This window comes from Loa loa (assembly GCF_000183805.2).
Source record: "Loa loa unplaced genomic scaffold supercont3.487, whole genome shotgun sequence".
NCBI lineage: Eukaryota > Metazoa > Nematoda > Chromadorea > Rhabditida > Onchocercidae > Loa > Loa loa.
In genome coordinates this window covers 22,092-40,874 of record NW_018108667.1, presented here as the reverse complement: position 1 = coordinate 40,874, position 18,783 = coordinate 22,092, and the positions used below count along the sequence as shown (strand labels likewise).

Below are 18,783 nucleotides of genomic sequence, written 5' to 3'. Positions count from 1 at the left end.
GAAGCCGATCGACAACACTGGTGATATTTGGCTATTGGTCGACATCACACTCCACGATTCAGAAAAAAAAAACCACCACACCATTCGCATTAATATTTTATTCTCTTTTTTTTCCTTTATCAATTTCACTCTGTTAAAAGCTCATTTCCAAAATGCATTTATGCTTTCATTACTTAATTCAACTTATGAAAATGACGCTTGTAGCAACAAATTGAATAGCTTTAATGAAATCGCTATGTGAAATATATCGTTAGCTATCAAAACCATTCGCCATTATTTTCTAACCCAACTTTTTTATTACTCTTTTTATTGTCCTACTCTTAAGGATAGAATGTAAAACTTTTATATATTTATGATTTAGCCATGATTTCATCATCCTGTTACAATGGTTCATCTTAGAAAAAACTCGACATATTGAACAATTAGCTAAAATTTATGGAAAATTTAGATGAAATCAAGTCATTTACATTTTAGATATAATAAAGTAAAATGAAAGTGTTCAGATAAGTAATTAGCTTTTATACAATTTCAGAAAAAAAGGAAATGAATTAATGAATGGATTGCGATGTTTATTGCTACAATTGTTGTATGATTTAAAAAACTAATTTCACTTTGCTTCAGGAATTATTGCATAGCTTTAGTCATTGCAATAAATAAAGAAATAATTTAACAATTCATTAGTTAGAAAAAAACGAATTGTTAAATTGTTTTTTTCTATTTTTTACAGCAACTAAAGCTATATAGTAATTTCTCATTAGTCAAATATACTCCCAAGCAATTAATTTCATTTATATTGATGAACTGATCTATTGAATAATTGGTTTGTTGTTTATGATTAAATGATTATTTTGTTTAATAAGCTGTTCAATGATAAGAAATAACATATTGGAATGTATCATAATTTCTTCTTGCTTTCATGTTAATCATTGAATATTCATTTTTCATTCGGTATTAAATATTCCAATATAGGCTTACAACAGTAAACATACAAGAAATACTAAAGGAAAATACCAAAATCATTGGTCCGTATTCAATTTTTTTATCATAAATTGAATATAATACATATAAATTTTTTGATTCATTACAGAATAACAATTTCCTTGCAATTCATAATTTTTATCATTGATCAAAGTTAGAGAATAAGTCGAAATGCAGCAATGGTTAAAAAGTTGGATGCTATATGAAATATATGTATTTTTCATTTAATACCATATCTATTAGAGAAAATAGCGGGGTAATTACGCATGTTAGTTACCTATGATTTTAATTTAACCAATATCATATACTCGGATGAATTAGCTTTGTTTAACAATAATAAATATCATGGTTAATTAGTTCTCATGATATTCATTTGCTAATTGTTTGTTATTGCTATCTAAATTACATCTATAATTTTATCAATATTTGATAAATCAGTGAAAAATTGTACTTGTATCAACAGGTATTCTTATGGGAAATTTGTGACAAATCCGAATTGTTATCACTACTTATTTTGTTGCTAACATTTATCACATCAAGAATAAGGCTTGTAGTACTGCTGGTATCACTGTATCACTAGTGGATCACATAAATTTAATTTTTTTGTATCCTTTACTAAATTGATATTGCAGTAATTAATTTTCGTTCATGAATAAATTAAATCCAATAATGACAAATATATCGCCAAGTCACTCGCCGCAAATATTTCGCCAATATTCGGAAATCACACAAACTTATCCGTTCAATTCAACTGAAATTTCAATATGAAGTTTTTCATATTTTAAACATTTCACAATATAATCACATCACATTACTTTCACCAACATTGACTGTTACATCAGAATTCTGAGATCAGTATGCGATAATTTCGAGGTTGTTATGGTAATCCCGAGATCGGTCGTATGTGGTTGTTAAACTTAATAAAATATACTTTCTGTCTGCTGGGACTTACTCGCATTTGATGTGTTGCGCTCTTTTTTCATGCAAAAATGATCTGAGTGATATTAGTCTACTGAATATTTCCAGAAGTTAAGCTGCCCCTTCGAATAATTCCCCTGACATCCATTTTAACAATTATCAGGTGATAATGATTATGGATACAATCGAATCGATCCATAATTCATAAACCCAGTTTGTAAATTATTTTGTTGTTTGGTTGTCGATGAATTCTTTTGGAAATCAAGTAGTTCGTTGACAGTTTTGTTCATTTTTCTTTATCATCAACCTGCGTACTGTAGATAAGGTGAAAAAAGCGTTACCGGTGACGCATAATACCGAAATGAAGTTTGCACCATTCCAAGTTAATCATTTCTATACTTTTTCAGAAAGACTTAATTTAACTCAGAATATTTTGTATCACTTATATTATAGCTTGTTATACTGGTTTCACTAGTAATGCATGACATATGACAACTTTGTCCTATCTGCATTGGGTTATGTATCTTATTTATCCATTCTATAACCATAGATAGCCTTTTGATTTTTAATAAGCTTACCATGAAATTTTCTTTTAAACTGAGTTCTCTTCCGTTTCTCACTATGACCATTCCACATTTCAGGCATTAGCTGAAGTATCGCATCGGTCATTTTACTGTCACTACTGTCACTACGATTTGTACGAAATCTTCTATGTAGTTCGTTCCATACTTCATTCTTACTTTTATGATACATGATAGCATTATTAGTGTTATTTATGGTGGTAATATTGCTAATAGTGATAATGTTTGTAGGAGTAATATTGGTGGCTGTGGTAGGAGTTGTATTAGTGAATGCAGAAGTAGCCAATAATCGTTGCAGTTCGATAGTACAGTTTGCTTGGACTGGAAATCATCGTGATCTAATCAAAATATTTCTTTTGAAATGATAATTCAAAATGTTGCAATAATAATTCAAAATGCTACAGTAATATGAATGGAAAATATGCACCGACGTTACTTCGCCTCTATCATCAACTCTCTCAACAAGAATTAATTTAAGCACGAATTAATTAACTATAAAATGAATGATAAATGAAAACTTGCAATGACGACATTTCTGTTTCTGTATTCGAGCACCATTATTGCTTAGATTAACATATATCAAGCATAAACCTCTCGTTATCTAAGATAAATTTTCAGTTTACATTTTCATTCGAAAATCCTATTCATTTCATCATTTCATTATTATTCAAATTGTCCTTTCTAATTATTAATTACTTTAATGATTTTCATTATTATCATTCTATTTTTTTTTTTCATATTATCAAAAAATAGTAAACAAACTGGGCATGAAATTTGACAATCATTTTGTGCCGGAAGCCATTGTGGTTCAACAAATACGTCACCACCTTAAAAAAAATCACTGATACATAAAGATAAGAATAAACGATAACAAATTTGATAGTTATAATTTGTAAATTTTTAATAAAAAACTTCAAAATCGTAAAAATATAAAAATGATTTCAGTTATATGTGATCAATATATATAGCTTAGTATTGTTGGTCATTGAGATCTTTTTCCATGTATAAATATCGAAATAAAAATTGTCCACTTCAATAATGAAACATTTTAATTACCAATTTAGCAATTAATTTACTAATTTAAAGTGAATTTGTGAATGGGTCGTAGAAAGAACCGTAAATGAGATGAATTGTTATCTTTGAAAGAATAAAACTTCTCGATATTGCATCAAAATATACTTCAAAATTTCTAATTAAATTATTATCAGATATCTTAATGTTTGTTTTCAGGAAAAAAAAAGATGATAGCCCACAATATTAACGAAATGATTAGTATGCTAAACAATGCAAAAATGAAACTATTATAGCGTAAGTTATATTTTTGATTAAATTCAAACATTGCAAAGTTTCATTGAAAGTTATTTAGTAGGTAGAAATCATTTAAAATAAAAGACATCAAAATAAAGGAATGATAAATGATGGATTAATTCAATGTAACTTCACTAGTACTTATAACCAAGATAATAATACATCATTAAAATTAATCGCAATTTATGTTTCTTATCATATTTTATTTCTTATTATTATTGCCATTATTACATTAAGGTCATTCTAAATACTTTGTTTATTAACATAATTACAATAACAAAATAATTAATACAAATTATGATTAAAAGAAGAAAGTCGATGCTATTTTATAAATCCTCCGTCTATTATAACTTATATTTGTTATTACTATTTTATACTAACCATTGTTACTTCTTATTACTACTTTATTTTATTACTATTGACCATTATTAGTATTGCTATTAGCAAATTCATAAATCATGTCATCGTATGCAAATGAAAACTTACATAACTGTTCATTTTTGTATAGGAACCTGAAAATGTGAGGAAGGAATGCATTGTCACCATTACTTACGACAATATCACTATTTGCGACAACATTCTGATCAGTTCCAGCAATGAATGACAATAATACAATCAGTTGTAGAATAAAACAATGTAGAGTATTGAATAGCATTGAAATTGTGAATAAATCAAAAAATAATAAATGAAATTTATTCCCTAAATGAAGCAAATGCGATAAGACGAAGGAATATGCAAATTCTTGGTTAAAGATAAGCAATAAAACGATTTCAGTTAATAGACTTTGAATTAGAAATTAATGAGATAATCAATAATAATGAAATAAATTCCTCTCTACAAAGTTATGCATTAATCCTATCTTCCGGAATTTCTGCTATTTGGCAATTTTTACCTTGTTCTCTAAAATATGTTCGATGACTTGTTTCTAACATAAGCGAATGATGTTATTGGATAGCATACTGTAGTAAAATGTTGAATATGTTTCTTGGCATTTTCACTTTTTTTACTTTCCATTATAGAAATATTGAATAATAAAAGTATTTTACATCATTTTATTCTAAACTATAAAATTATTTATTCTACTTACTGATGATTCAAATTTGTTTCCTGCTAGATATTAAAAGATTTCGATTTATAATATTGTTATCAAAATATAAATAAATATTACATATTAGCACAAATTTATGTACTAAAATTATTGTCAATTACATTTACCAAAAAAAGAAAAAAAAAAGTGAAACGTTTTGAAAGTTCTTAAAATTCTGTTAGAGAACAAAATTTTCATGTAAACTGATTTTTTTTTTCTTTTGGAAACTTTTCCATTTATATTAATGAACTAAGGTTTATTTGAAAAGAAATTTAAAAAATTCCAAATATAATATGAATTTATTCAGTTAATCTGAAATCGAATTTAAGAATATTTTCATTTGAATATAAAGATACATAAACATACACACATACACAGATACCATTAAATTGCTGGATGATTTTTATCGTTATAATTAATATTTTATTTTGATATGTGGGGAAAGATTCAGGTCACCGATGATCACACAAATAATGAATGATACATATGACAACTACGATGCACTGTATGCTGTTGATTCTTATTGTTATTTTCCACAATTCTAATTTCTGTTTCAATTTATAAATTTTGAATTTGTTGACCGATACAAACAGGATTAATCGCATGGAAATAACACAAATTTATAACAACTTTAATTACGATTACTGAAAAAAACAACGTCAAAAAAAAAGAAAAATTAATAATCCCATCCATCATATCAAATTTTCGCTTTAAATTTTAATTTTTTTTTGTCGAGTCGAAATTCACTGACACTTTTTCCGTTTTGAATTACAATTATTAATCACATCAATTGATGTTTACCAAATTTTCAATTCAACAAGAAAAAATAGAGTAATAACTGAGATAATGAAAAAGTTGTCATGGAAAAATTTTCCAGTTCAAATTACATTAATAATTGCTAGGGTTGATTTCAAAAAAGCAAAAAGTTTTAGGTAATGAAATCCCTTTTACAATTTCATATTTTGAACTAAAGTCTCCGATAAATATTAAAATATATATCATATTCATATTTTGATTCAATAGGTTAAATAGTTATTCATTTCTTTTTATCTTCGTTCATTTGCAAATTTTACCAATAATGAAAAACGTATGTAAATTTTTTTCTTCAATTTCTATTTATTTATGACTTGCCTTTTGTTAATTTTTTAGCCAGTTAATGACTAAAATGAATTTTTGTGGGAAACTTTAAATTTACATTTTTTCTCTCATTTTCTTACAGTTCAATTTAAATTTATGACTGAAAACCAATTTTGGTACATTTCATATAATGCCAAATGATATCGGCAAATTATATCAGTTTGATTGATACAAATGTAGAAAAAGATACGGACAAACAGATACACACACACACACACACACACACACATATTTAATACAGTTTTGATAAAGGTATGTAGGCGTTGATAGAAGTAGAAGGTATAAAAGGTTGATGATAGTGATGTTGTTGGTAGTAATGAATATGAAAAGGGTTGATTAAAAGGGCTGCTTGAACTGAAAACGGCCATGAACTCTATTTGATTGTGTACCGTTCAACTTTGTTAATTCTCTCCGATTTTCTCATCTAAACGTTCTCGAAACTATCCATTTTAAATGATTGTCTTAAGGAATTTATTCATTCATTTCATACTATTTTATATTGAAATACATATTTTGTAAGAATTTTATCATTTTTACTTTCATAATTCATTAAATTGTTCCAATTTTCTATGATTTATGAATTTTAAACAAATTTACGATATTTAATTATCAAATATCTTTTTTTGATACTTTTTTTTCTAAATTATACATTTAGTTTATCGATTCATATTTAAAATGTACGTAGAGAGTTCAATAATTTAATATATTTCCAACTTGTAATTAATTCGTTTCGTAATTAGCTGAAATCTCTTTATATTTTCCATATTATTTGATAAATGTTGCATTTTGTTTTGATCATTTCGATAATTTAAGTTTTTTTTTTTTGTGATCCGAATATTTCTCCTTTTCTTTCTGTCTTGCAAATTGTTAAAAAGGAAAAAAAAAATTCTCAACCAGTCTTAATCAGATTCGTTCATTAATTAGCTTGAAATAATTTACAGAAAAGGAAATGATTAGAATAGAAAAATCAAATTATTTTCAAATTAATAATTTCCAACCGGTGATCCGCGAGCATTAAAATTCCAATCGCGAGGACTACTAAAAGAAAAATAATTTTTCTTTTTCTGTACGTTATAACCCTCCTCCAAATTTAACAAACACATTAGAAGTTCCGATTAAAACATTAGCAGAATTTGGTGACCATGCTGTCAAAGTGGTCAGTGGTCAAGAAAAGGTTGGGAACCATTAATTTAAATAATATACTCCTTCCAACATATCGAAAAATGTCGCCGAATCATACTGCGGAAGTTCGCCGTTTTAACTTACTAATTAATTTTATAATTACTTAAAATAATCCATCAATTATTTTTTTTAGAAAAATCTACGCATATAACTTAATGGGACGATATGTTGAGTACTATTTGCAAGGTATCCGTGCTATTATGTCAATTTTTTTTCAACATATTAATTACGATTACAAAATCTGGCGTAATTAATATGACGATAATTTTATATGAAAATTTAAATCTGTCTATGCATGTGATTAATTGAAATTTAAAGCTTGGCATATTGTCAAACGAATGATATTTTTTTTCAAAATAAATCCAATGCAATTAATTTGGCGAAAAGTTAATGCTTTTTATCATTTTACTTCACTTTATCAGTTTTAATTCAGTAATTTTTTAAAAATTCTAAGCAAAAATCAAAACTTTAAGTGATACATTTCTTTAAAAAAATTTTTTTACTAATTAAAATACAAAGAGAAATATAGCCAGAATTTTCTTTTTTTTTTTCAACAGGAAAAAAAGAAAGGACAAAAAATTAAAAATAATTGGACAAAAGGAAAGAATTGGCTTTGTTCATGGAAGAAAAATTATTTTTTGATTGAATTTTCACAAATAATGTCTCATCATGTCCTCTAAAAAAAATGACAAGAAGGGATTCACATTACACTTGTGATTTGAAAGATAAGGAAAACGATAGCTGGTTTTCTTTCTTCTTTTTTTTTGTCCGGCCAATCAACACATAACCAAATGAGGGTCAAATTTAACACCCTTGTGAAAATTATCATGGCACAGTGACCCCAAAAAAAAATTGATCGAATTACCGAATAATACGAATGAAAAAAAAACTTTTGTAATCATTCGCAAATAATTTAATAACAGATTGATAAAAATCACACTTATTAATTGCAAAATTGATGGCAATATTGTAAAAAAAAAAAAGAAATTCTATTGACCCATATAGATATTTGAATAACTAAGATATGACCATTAATTTATATCGATAATTTGTATAAAAATTTTCAATCATTTATGACATGTGATAAAGGCCTATTTAAGGTAAAAGTATGTAGAGAAAAAAAGGAAGTAATAATTCGGAAAAAAAAAGGAAACAATAATTCGTAGAGTAAGAAAGGAAAATAGTATAAAAAGATTATTTAAACAATAATTCCATGATATCGATAAAGTTATGAAAAGCTTAGAATGTAAGGAAACGGGAAGACGAGTCTTCAACATTCATCAAATAAAGGATATTTTTTTTCAGGAAATTTTCATATATGAATAAAAAATTATATCTAAAGGACAGATTAAAAAATCAAATTAAATAATCTTATAAAACGAACAATTATTTAAATGTATGAAATTTAATTTTGAAAATTATTCCAGGGTCAACCAGTGTGGTTTTTTGTGAACAATGGAAAAGACCTTTGGGAACCGGCGTTAATTATTGAAACTGATCCGCTTACTGTACAATGCATTCAAAATGTTACTATCATTTCATCTTTTAGCTTTGCTATTTGTATAAATTTTTGATTTGATTTTAAATTAAATAATTCAAATACGTATAATCGCAAATTAATATATTATGAATTAATGCCAATATAAGCAACAATTATTCCTTTTGTAAACAAATTCTTTCCTGTCAATATGATTCAATTTCATGGTATTATAAATCAACAATTATTTCTTCTATTTCTGTTATAAATAATTACATTCCCTTCTTTCGTTTATTTTTCTTATAATTCTAATTCTACTCAATTACTTATTTATTTTCAATAAAAGAAAAATCAATTACAGGGTCAAACAGTTCTATTGGAAAACACAGTTAGAGTTATCGAAAGAAAATTATTCGATCCAAATACTGAAAATTTAGCTACTATTCCGTATGCTTTTTGTTTTGATAAAATAATATAGATTTAAATTTGAATCTAATGCAAAATTTAGCAATTAATTTGTTTTTCTTTTTGTTGAATATTTGAATTTTTTAATGAACAGTTAGAAATTAATCAAAAATTTTGAATATAAAATTTTATTCATAAATGAAACATTTATTCCTACAGTGATGAATCAGAATCAGCGCTGTTATTTGCTTTGCGGAAACGTTTTGATACAAAACGTTTTTACGTAAGTTTTCTATTTCTATGCTTATTTCAGCATATAATATTATCGATATACTTGCGATACATTAATTAAATCGTCAAACAATTTAATGATATGATAAGTAGTAAGTGTTAAGATAATAACATGATACGCATTTTGGTCGATTTCAAATGACCTTATCATTTCCCAAAATTAAGTAATTTAAGGCAAACCAGAAGGTTGTATGATCAAGACACAGTTTATGACGGTATTTCCGATGATTGCATTTGAATTATGATGATAATAATGACATGGCATATTGCATATGACTGTTCAGATAATGAAATTGATAGCATTTCTTGCACATTCTTTTCAAAAAAAAAAAAAAAGGAAAAAAAACCTTAATTAGTTTATTATGCGTTTAATTAATTATTATGACAAGTAAAAATTTTGCAGACATTTGCTGGTGATGTATTAATAGTACTAAATCCATATGATCCATTATCAACAATTTATGATGATACAGTGCAAAAATTGTATCGAAAAACCAATAATCTCAATAATTTACCAGCGTTAGCATTTTATTAAATTTATTTATTATCAATAAACTTATTTCAATGTTTGTTTATGAAAGAATTTTTGATAATAATGACATGAACGATCATTTATTGATGCAAAATAGAATAAAAAAAGAAAATCTTAATTAGGTTGTTACTCTTTTGATTAACTATTATATAAAGTAAAAAATTTTAATGAAACTTTTATTTCTTAAGATCCTACTAAAAATGATCCCTAATCTATTTAAATGGTATTTATTTGGGTATGATTCAAATCTCGATATGTATATCACTTAGATCAATGACCTGTTTTGTCTGTTTATTTCAAGCTTCTGGAAATTTATTTTCTGATACATTCCCAACAGGGTAAATCCGGTTACCATAATGTTACATCAATATCGAGGCTACGAGGACTTAATTTATACTTAATTATTGGAAACTTAATTATTAGGCTTAAGTATCAGTTATTCGATTGAAGATTAGCTAATGCTTCTTTATAGGCATATATTCACCGTTGCTCAAAAAGCTTTAGCGCGTATTGAAAATGACCAATCAAAGCATGAATCGATTTGTTTTTGGTAATTACAATCAAATTATTTAAATTATAATTTAAAACAAATTAATTTTAATTGTACAAGATTTGTCAGGCTAAACAAAAAAAGAAGTTAAATATTCTAAATTTATTATTTCTTGCTATTATCAGTGTTATTTTTTAGGTTATTTTTATTCTAAATATTTTTTTGGAAATATTTTCAGTGGTGAATCAGGTTCAGGTAAAACCTATAATTTAATGCATTGTGCTAATTATTTAATCAATAATTCTATACAATATGAATCAAAGCTAACAATCACTGTGCAACAGGTATGAACTGAATTACATCATTAGATTCATATTCAAAATTGCTGAAAAAATTTTAATTTTATGTGACTTCTCTTTCCAAAAACTTTTTATTAAAATCATTAAAATTAACAATTTTTCACATTAAAATTATTGAAATTTTTTGATTTTATCTAATAATTATGACTTTTGATTTCATCTATTATTAAAAATTTTTGGAACAGATGATATGCAGAAAAAAATTGAAATTAATGGAATATGATAATTAATGGAGAGATTTAATTAATTGATTTTTTTTTCTTTTTTTTTGTACCATTAATGAATTATAGTTACAAGCAGTGGAACGTATACTTGATGCATTTGGAAGTGCTCGTACATTGAAAAATACCCAAGGAACACGAATGGGTTATTGCATGGAAATGATTTATCGAAAGTACTGTACTTGATTTATTTTATTTAATTTCTGTTATATTTTGATATTTTGTTTATCTTTTAATTTACGAAATTTAAAAATTTTTGTAGCGCGACACTCACTGGTTTCTCAATTTATACAATTCCACAACAACAACAACAACAACAACAACATCGACAACAACAACAATTACAACAAATTCAAATACACGTAGAACCTAGTCGAATTGTTAGTCAACGACTTGGTGAATGTAATTTTAATGTATTCTATGAATTTTGTTCAAGTATGGATACTAATGAAAAGTATAAATTGGGTTTGAAAGGTGAACAACAACATTTCTACCTGAATCAGGTAAATAATAAGCTGTCATAATAGAAACTAATTAATTATATTGAGAAGTTGTTAAGTATATTGAAAAGGTTTACAATATTACTTGAAAATTGTTTTGCAATTGCTGAAGTAATCAGTAAATATATCGTTTTTTTCCTTTTTTTTGGGCAATATTATAACTGATGCGCCATTATATTTATACTTCAGCAAAAAATGAATTGCCGATTCGTTGGCTATAAAATTAATAATAAGTAATTGAATCGATCGATTTCTATTCAATACTATCAGTAAATGATATCATTTAGGGTAAAGTTTCAATGGATCCGATGGTACAACGTCAAAAATACGAAAGGCTTTGTAGCTCATTGGAGTTATTAGATATTAGTGAACATCAACAGGAATTCATCCAACGTATTCTGGCTGCTATTTTGCATATTGGCAATTTGTATTTTAAACTTACTAAAGTAATAAACTACTTTATTTGTCAAGTTAAATTATTAACAAATCCTTTTTTTTTTGGAAAAATTTGAAGAAATAAGAGATCGAAAAAAAAATTAATAATTGGAAATTTTTAGCCAAGAAGTGGTACTGTAAATGGAACAGATGTTCAATGCAATGATATTATGAATGGTGTTGAAATAGGCAATGAGCAGGAACTTAAATGGTGTGCTTATTTATTGGAAATTGATTTGGAATCGTTGTATGAATTGCTAACTCAAAAACAAATAGTTAGTTTAATTAAAATATTTGTAAAATATTTAGCCTAAAATTGATCGTTGAACAATTATCAAATTTAATGATAAGTTGTAAGAGTTGCTAATTTTTAAGAAAGTTTAAAGTGTTGATAAATGTTGGTGTTATCAATCAAATAATTTTAAATGCAAATTTTTGGACAACCTTAAAGATTATAAAAAAAAGAAATCGCCCAATCAATTTTTCTGAATTTATAATCATTGGAATGATAGAACAAAGCACAGTTGCTAATTAGTATAAATGAAAGTTGAAGTAAAATACATTAATAAGACTTAATAAAACGAATTTATCCGCATAGTCATTTGCACCATTTATCAGTTATCATTAGTTAGTTATCAGGTTTGCCACCATCATGTAAATATATTTTTTGTCGCAATGAAAATATAAATGTGAAAATTTTTGATTGTAGATAAATTATGAAATGATACAATAATTTGTTAGTTCATTAAAAATTGAAATTTTCCATTTTAGAAGATAAGTGAAGAAGGTGAAATAGCATCAGTACCTTTAAGTATTGAACAGGCATTAGATGTCAGGTAATGTTTATTTTTAATAAATTTTTTGAAATAAAATGCTTGTTGGACTGGTCCTTTTGTTCTTTCATAACCATTTTATTTCTGAAATTTTTTAAATTAATGGAAATTTTAAGAGTGTATTTTAATGTAATATACTAACTTATATTATAGAGATTCAATTGCTCAGTTATTGTATGAACAATTAATTGAATGGATTCTTAAACGTATCAATGCAACAACAATGAATGAATGTAACATTATTAGCAGCAATAACAACATGGCTACAGTTGTGCTTGCTGATTGTTATGGTTTTGAAGTAAGCTAATTTCATTTAAATTTTAATAATTAAATGACCAAAACCTTTTTTCTGGTCATTCATGCTAATTATACCATTTGCAATTTTCTGCAAATTAATTCTAATGCTCTCATTTTAATTGTTGGTTTGGCTAAAGTTAAATAGTAAATTGTTTTAAAGTATTTAATTTTTTCTGCAAAAGGAAGACTGTTTGGCTCCGATAAAGCATTTGCATTTCATTAAAGTTCATAGTATATCTGAGTTTAAAAAATAAAAACTAAAAAAAAGAAGAAAAAAGAAAACTAAACAAAAGCGATATAAATAATCATTGGAATTATTACATTATAATTGCACTGATTCGAAATGCTATAATTTTTTTATTTTTTTTATTTTTGCTACTTTTCTTATTCATCTTTATATTAATATTATATCTGAAACATACTACATATTAAATATTTCTTTTATTTCCTCCTATTTGCATATCTTTGAAATACTTCCAGAAATTCGTCAAATGTTACAAAAATATTCATTCGCCTTCATTAGCATAATTAATCTAATAACATATAATATCAAATATAAATGTATGAAACAATTAGTAAATATATTATATGACCTATCATCATACTATATTTAATAGTATATTAAATAAAATTTATTCTTCTCATTTATTAGTACGAAGTAATTTATTTTCAGCGTTTTACAAGTTTGAATGGATTCGAACAATTTTGCATTAATTTATATAACGAGCGATTGGAATGGTACTATCAGCAAAAAATACTGCGAGAATTACAATGGGAATATCAAAAAGATAGCATTTCTGGAATTGATATGCAAGTAAACTTTTCAAATAAATTCAAATACATAGGTAAATTTTGGAAATAAAATTTTAATGGATTTTTTTTTTGCCTGAATATTATATTAAAATATTTGTTACAGTTGATTTAGTAATCAAACAATTAATATAGATTTAGCAACATTTTTTGAAATTGAAATTAAAAACAGATTTGAATAGTTTAAAGTAAAATGTAGCAAAAAAAAAAATTCCCATATTTGCAGTCTGTTCAGTGGTTTAATAATGAACCAGTTATCGAATTACTTCTTCAGCGTCCTAATGGCTTACTTCCAGCATTAGATGATGAATCAAAATTTCCGAAAGTTTGTTTCCTTAATCTTTTTTTCGGTTTCCTGATAGCCATTCCAAGTTTCCTTTTTTCCTCGCTTTTTTTTCCATTAAAAGTAAATCGATTCTTTGTTTTGTGATATTTATTTTATCATAATCAAGATTTTTCCGGAAGTCATATAATAATGAAGATGAGCCTGTTTTTTTCCGGAAAAGCCTGTCATATTACTTCTTTTTTCCTGCAAACTCAAATCCAAAAAAAACTATCCTTTCTATTAAACTTACTCTAGGAAATATTTCAATTTGTTTGTTTACTTGTAATTTCCGTAGTAATCAATAATCTTAATGCTTATTTGCTCACTATAAAAAGGAAAGAAAGTACAATTCAGCTGATTTTATTTTTCTTTTTGATTTTTATAAATTGATTGATTTCGATTGATTGAAATACAAAAAAATCGAAACATAAATTGATCGATTGATTGATTCTGTTTGATTTTTATAAATTTGTTTGATCAACTATAATAATTTAATTGAATTGTATATTTCATCGAATTGAGAGAAGAAATTAATTGAATCACATTTTACTAAGAAATTTTTAAAAAATCACATTCAAAGAAAATGTTTATCATTTTCAGGCATCTGCTGCTCGTTATTTACAACAATGTATTCTCAACCATCAACAATCACCTCGACAGTTGTTTATCACTAAAACAACAACAGTTCCTTCTGTTATCACTGATATCAAACCACTGGATAGATATGAATTTGCTATTCGCCATTATGCTGGTCAAATTTGGTATGATTGCGCACAGTTTGTGGAAAAGAATCGCTTGCAAATTAGATGGCAAACAATAATGCTGCTTGCAAATAGCCAAAATTCGGTAAAAAAAAAACACAAAATCATCTTTGAAAAATTAAAAAATTATTTATTAAAAAGAATTATATTACAAAAAAGTTTTTATCTATCATTTTTTCAAAAATTAACATTCTTCATCTTTTATTTATAAATGAAATTATATTTACAATTATCATTAAATGATTATTAACAATTTATAATAAATATATAATAAGAAATTATATTCAATTTTTTCTTATAATTTTGGATTTTATAATAAAAAATTACATTGGATTTTTTTGAGCTATTTTTTTTTCTTAAATATAATTTGAAAATTAGCGAAAACTGACCAATCGGTGTAATTGCTCGGTAAATTTCAAAATTTAAAATAAAAATATAATGAAAACTTTTACAGTTGATAGCTCAACTTTTCCGATCTTTGACAATAAATAATATGAAATTAACACAGCAACAATTATTGGATGGAACAATTTATGTTGCTCAACGATATAATCGAGCAGCAAAAATACTTATTGATAAAATGAATAAGTAAAATTTTATTTGCCATTACTTTACAGTGATATTGTATGAAAAGTTTACGGTAAAGGTATTTTATCCATCTAATTAACTTGCGATAAGACTATCATAAAATTATCATATTCATCCATTATGAAAACACTACATTAAAAATATCATATTCATCTATTAAACCTATACAAATTAACAATAAAGTGATACTTCAGCTTACAGATTCAATTCCTTGTTTTGAATTTTGCTTAATTACTTCTAATTTCTAACGATCATTATACATGTATGTAATCGGTATGAATGAAATATTTATCTGATTGAATGTTATAGAGGTGATGTGCAATTTGTACGTTGTATACGTAGTAATCAGGAACGTGAAATGTTGAAATTTTGTCCACAAACAGTGATGCGACAATTACGATCACTTTCATTGCTTGCTACCACAAATAATTATCGTCTAGGATTTCCATATCGACAATCATTTGATCGATTTGCTGAAAGGTTCAAAAATGTTTCAACCAAAATTTAAATCTTTGTTTTTGTTTTTTCTTTTTTTGTTATTAAATTATTCTATCATACTAATTTCACGTTGTCACTCATAATGTTGCAAATTGTGATTTCATATATTTTCGCATATTTTTGCTAAAAAAAGTTTTGCATTTAATCACTCCGATGAATCGAAAGTTATAAGAAAATTATTCAAAAAGAATCCAAGTTATTTTTGGTTGAAATATAAGAAAGCATCGTAATTGACATCAAAGATCTAAAATATTATATGAATTATTTTTCCAATTCCTATAATAAGTTATAATACTAATAATAATAATAATTCAGATATCGATGTTTGCTACCGCTAGATATAGCCCGGTGTCAAACGGTATATGAATTATCTAAAGATATTCTTGAACAACAGGGTAATAAATTTCATCCACATTATCGATTAGGTAAGCATTTTATTTTTATGAAAAATTTTCGAAATTTCAAGAAACAATTAAAAGATTAATAATTCTTCTTTAAGTTACAGTATGATAAGTTCATGCATTAAAAGGTGATATTATTAATCCATCAAATATGATTTGTTTTTTCTCCTTTTTCTTTTTTAAAGGCAAAACACAAGTATTTATGCGTGAACTGGTACGTGAACATTTGGAAACACGTCGTAATGCATTACTTGATCGTTCAGCTATTGTGATACAAAAAAATTTACGTAAATGGTTTGAAGAACGAAAATTTGTAAAGAAACGACATGCTGCTATAGTGTTACAATCAGGTTTAAGAGGATGGCGTGCAAGGTAAATGAATCGGAAAATTTCCATTTTTCACTATTCAATTGATCAAAACGAAAAAAAAAAATCGGCGAATTCGATCAAAGATTAATCGAATTTTCAATTATTACATTGAAGGCGTGAAGTTGATCGTCGTCGTAAGGAAATTCGTAAAGCGATTGATATGGAAACACGAAAGATACGTCGTTTGAATTTGTATGCTGAAACAGAAGAAGGATGTGAAAATAATACTGTATTAAATGAGGAATGTAATCGAACAACTGATCCATCATCTCTAGCTAATGTGGAATATTTAGATTTACCCAAAAATGTTGAGAAAAAATTACAAAATGGATTTCCTACTAATAGGTTAATTTTTGTTTTTTTTTTTCTGACGTTACATGTCTAAAACATTTTCAGCAGTAATAATAAGATTTGTTAAAGTTACAAACAATATACGGCAACATATAATATGTATCCATCATTTATATATATATATTTTGAAGTGAAAATAATCAAATAATTTGTAGAATGTGTGATATACGAACTGTTTATCACTATATTCCGTATAACAAACGTATTGGTAAATCGTTAGAACTTCCAACAGAAACCATTGAACAGTTTGCAGAAAATAATTTTAAAGTAAGTATTTAAATTAAATATTCAATTTAATCTGATCTATGATAACAATCATGTGAATCTTTCTATGCGACTTATAAATCACGTCAAAAACATAGAATGAGAAGTTATAATAGAGCTTAAATGAGTAATTGTTAGAGTCCACACTAGTTTTTAAACATCCGACAAACAATATTTCCATTTTAAGTTATCTGAAACATATACTTATTCAATGTAATTAATTCATTATGTTGATAAATGATAAAAGATCGATTACTGATAATTAATTTCTAGGGTCATTTGCTGCAAATGCGACGTGAACCAATTGCTACTCCATTTTTGCATAAAGAAACTGAAATGGAATTTAATCGATCATTGGAAATGTTTGCAATGATATTACAATATATGAATAATGCACGAATGAATTGTGAACAATTAGCAATTCTTGGCAAAGCAATCATTCAAATAGTAAGAGTTATTATAATTTAATTAATTAAAATATATATATATATATACATATATATATATACATATATATACATTAAACTATGATTCGTTTTTGCAATCTATAATTTAAATAATCTGTCTAATTTGAAACAATCTACAATTTGTAATAATCTATTACATTTCGAAATGTCATACAATTTGTGATTCATTCATCTTTTAATTTTCATTTTTTCAAGTGGTTTATTAGTTGAAAAATTACCGGAACGTATATATTTTGAACTATGATCATTTTTACAACACATAGGTGGAAGTAGTCTGATTGTTTCCATTTTATAATTTGATTTGAAACCTTATCATTTTGATTAATAGTAAATCTGATAATTGATTACGACCTTCTAGTTATATATAATCTACCAACTATTGCACATCTAATCTTTAATTTCTCTTATCTAATAATCGATATTGTTAGTAATGAAATTAAATAATTATTCTTAAACAACATTAATTTGGAAAAAATTGATTCAAAAAAATTACTATCTTTGTTATTTCATAAATATTAAGCAAAAAAATCAAAGATCAAAAATTGAAATTCTGAATTTTTTTATTTTGAAATAATTAATAAATTTCGTGACAAGAACGAAAAAAAAGTTCATTATTTTATTTGTTTGTTTTATAATAGATATAGAGAAGAATGATTTTTAGGCATTAGATAATCCTGTACAAAGAGATGAACTTTTGGTACAACTTTGTAATCAAACATATCGTAATGGAGTGAAAAATAATGCTGATAAAGCCTGGACATTACTTCTTGGTGCAATCAATAGTTTTACACCTTCACCACAACTATATCCTGCTCTTATGAAGTAAGTTTATTAATAAAAATGTATTGATTTAGATAACAATTGAAATGGCATCAAATGTTAAAACAATGATTTCAAATGAAATAAAAGAAATAGACA

At 25.7% G+C, this 18,783-nt stretch overlaps 2 protein-coding genes across 2 annotated transcripts in view; one reads left to right on the top strand and one right to left on the bottom strand.

Annotated features, from left to right (window-relative positions):
* Positions 1–2,421: 2,421 nt before the first annotated feature.
* LOAG_05977 (hypothetical protein) lies at positions 2,422–4,440 on the bottom strand (the record flags this gene model as incomplete). Its single annotated transcript, XM_003141513.1, has 2 exons — positions 2,422–2,798; positions 4,272–4,440. 2 exons carry the CDS (start codon positions 4,438–4,440, stop codon positions 2,422–2,424), a joined length of 546 nt encoding a protein of 181 aa, XP_003141561.1.
* Positions 4,441–8,618: 4,178 nt separating this feature from the next.
* Positions 8,619–18,783, top strand: part of LOAG_18746 (Myo2p) — a gene marked incomplete at both ends in the record, with an annotated part of 14,529 nt that continues 4,364 nt past the window's right edge. The window contains 23 exons of the mRNA XM_020451408.1: positions 8,619–8,717; positions 9,030–9,115; positions 9,293–9,356; positions 9,768–9,883; positions 10,369–10,446; positions 10,625–10,730; positions 11,036–11,139; positions 11,229–11,469; positions 11,754–11,912; positions 12,024–12,176; positions 12,673–12,737; positions 12,888–13,032; positions 13,705–13,845; positions 14,068–14,166; positions 14,767–15,012; positions 15,382–15,515; positions 15,825–15,995; positions 16,329–16,438; positions 16,600–16,786; positions 16,898–17,128; positions 17,290–17,401; positions 17,672–17,845; positions 18,527–18,687. Coding sequence (XP_020304811.1) covers positions 8,619–8,717; positions 9,030–9,115; positions 9,293–9,356; positions 9,768–9,883; positions 10,369–10,446; positions 10,625–10,730; positions 11,036–11,139; positions 11,229–11,469; positions 11,754–11,912; positions 12,024–12,176; positions 12,673–12,737; positions 12,888–13,032; positions 13,705–13,845; positions 14,068–14,166; positions 14,767–15,012; positions 15,382–15,515; positions 15,825–15,995; positions 16,329–16,438; positions 16,600–16,786; positions 16,898–17,128; positions 17,290–17,401; positions 17,672–17,845; positions 18,527–18,687 — 3,182 coding nt within the window. The remainder of the gene's footprint in view (positions 8,718–9,029; positions 9,116–9,292; positions 9,357–9,767; positions 9,884–10,368; positions 10,447–10,624; positions 10,731–11,035; positions 11,140–11,228; positions 11,470–11,753; positions 11,913–12,023; positions 12,177–12,672; positions 12,738–12,887; positions 13,033–13,704; positions 13,846–14,067; positions 14,167–14,766; positions 15,013–15,381; positions 15,516–15,824; positions 15,996–16,328; positions 16,439–16,599; positions 16,787–16,897; positions 17,129–17,289; positions 17,402–17,671; positions 17,846–18,526; positions 18,688–18,783) is intronic.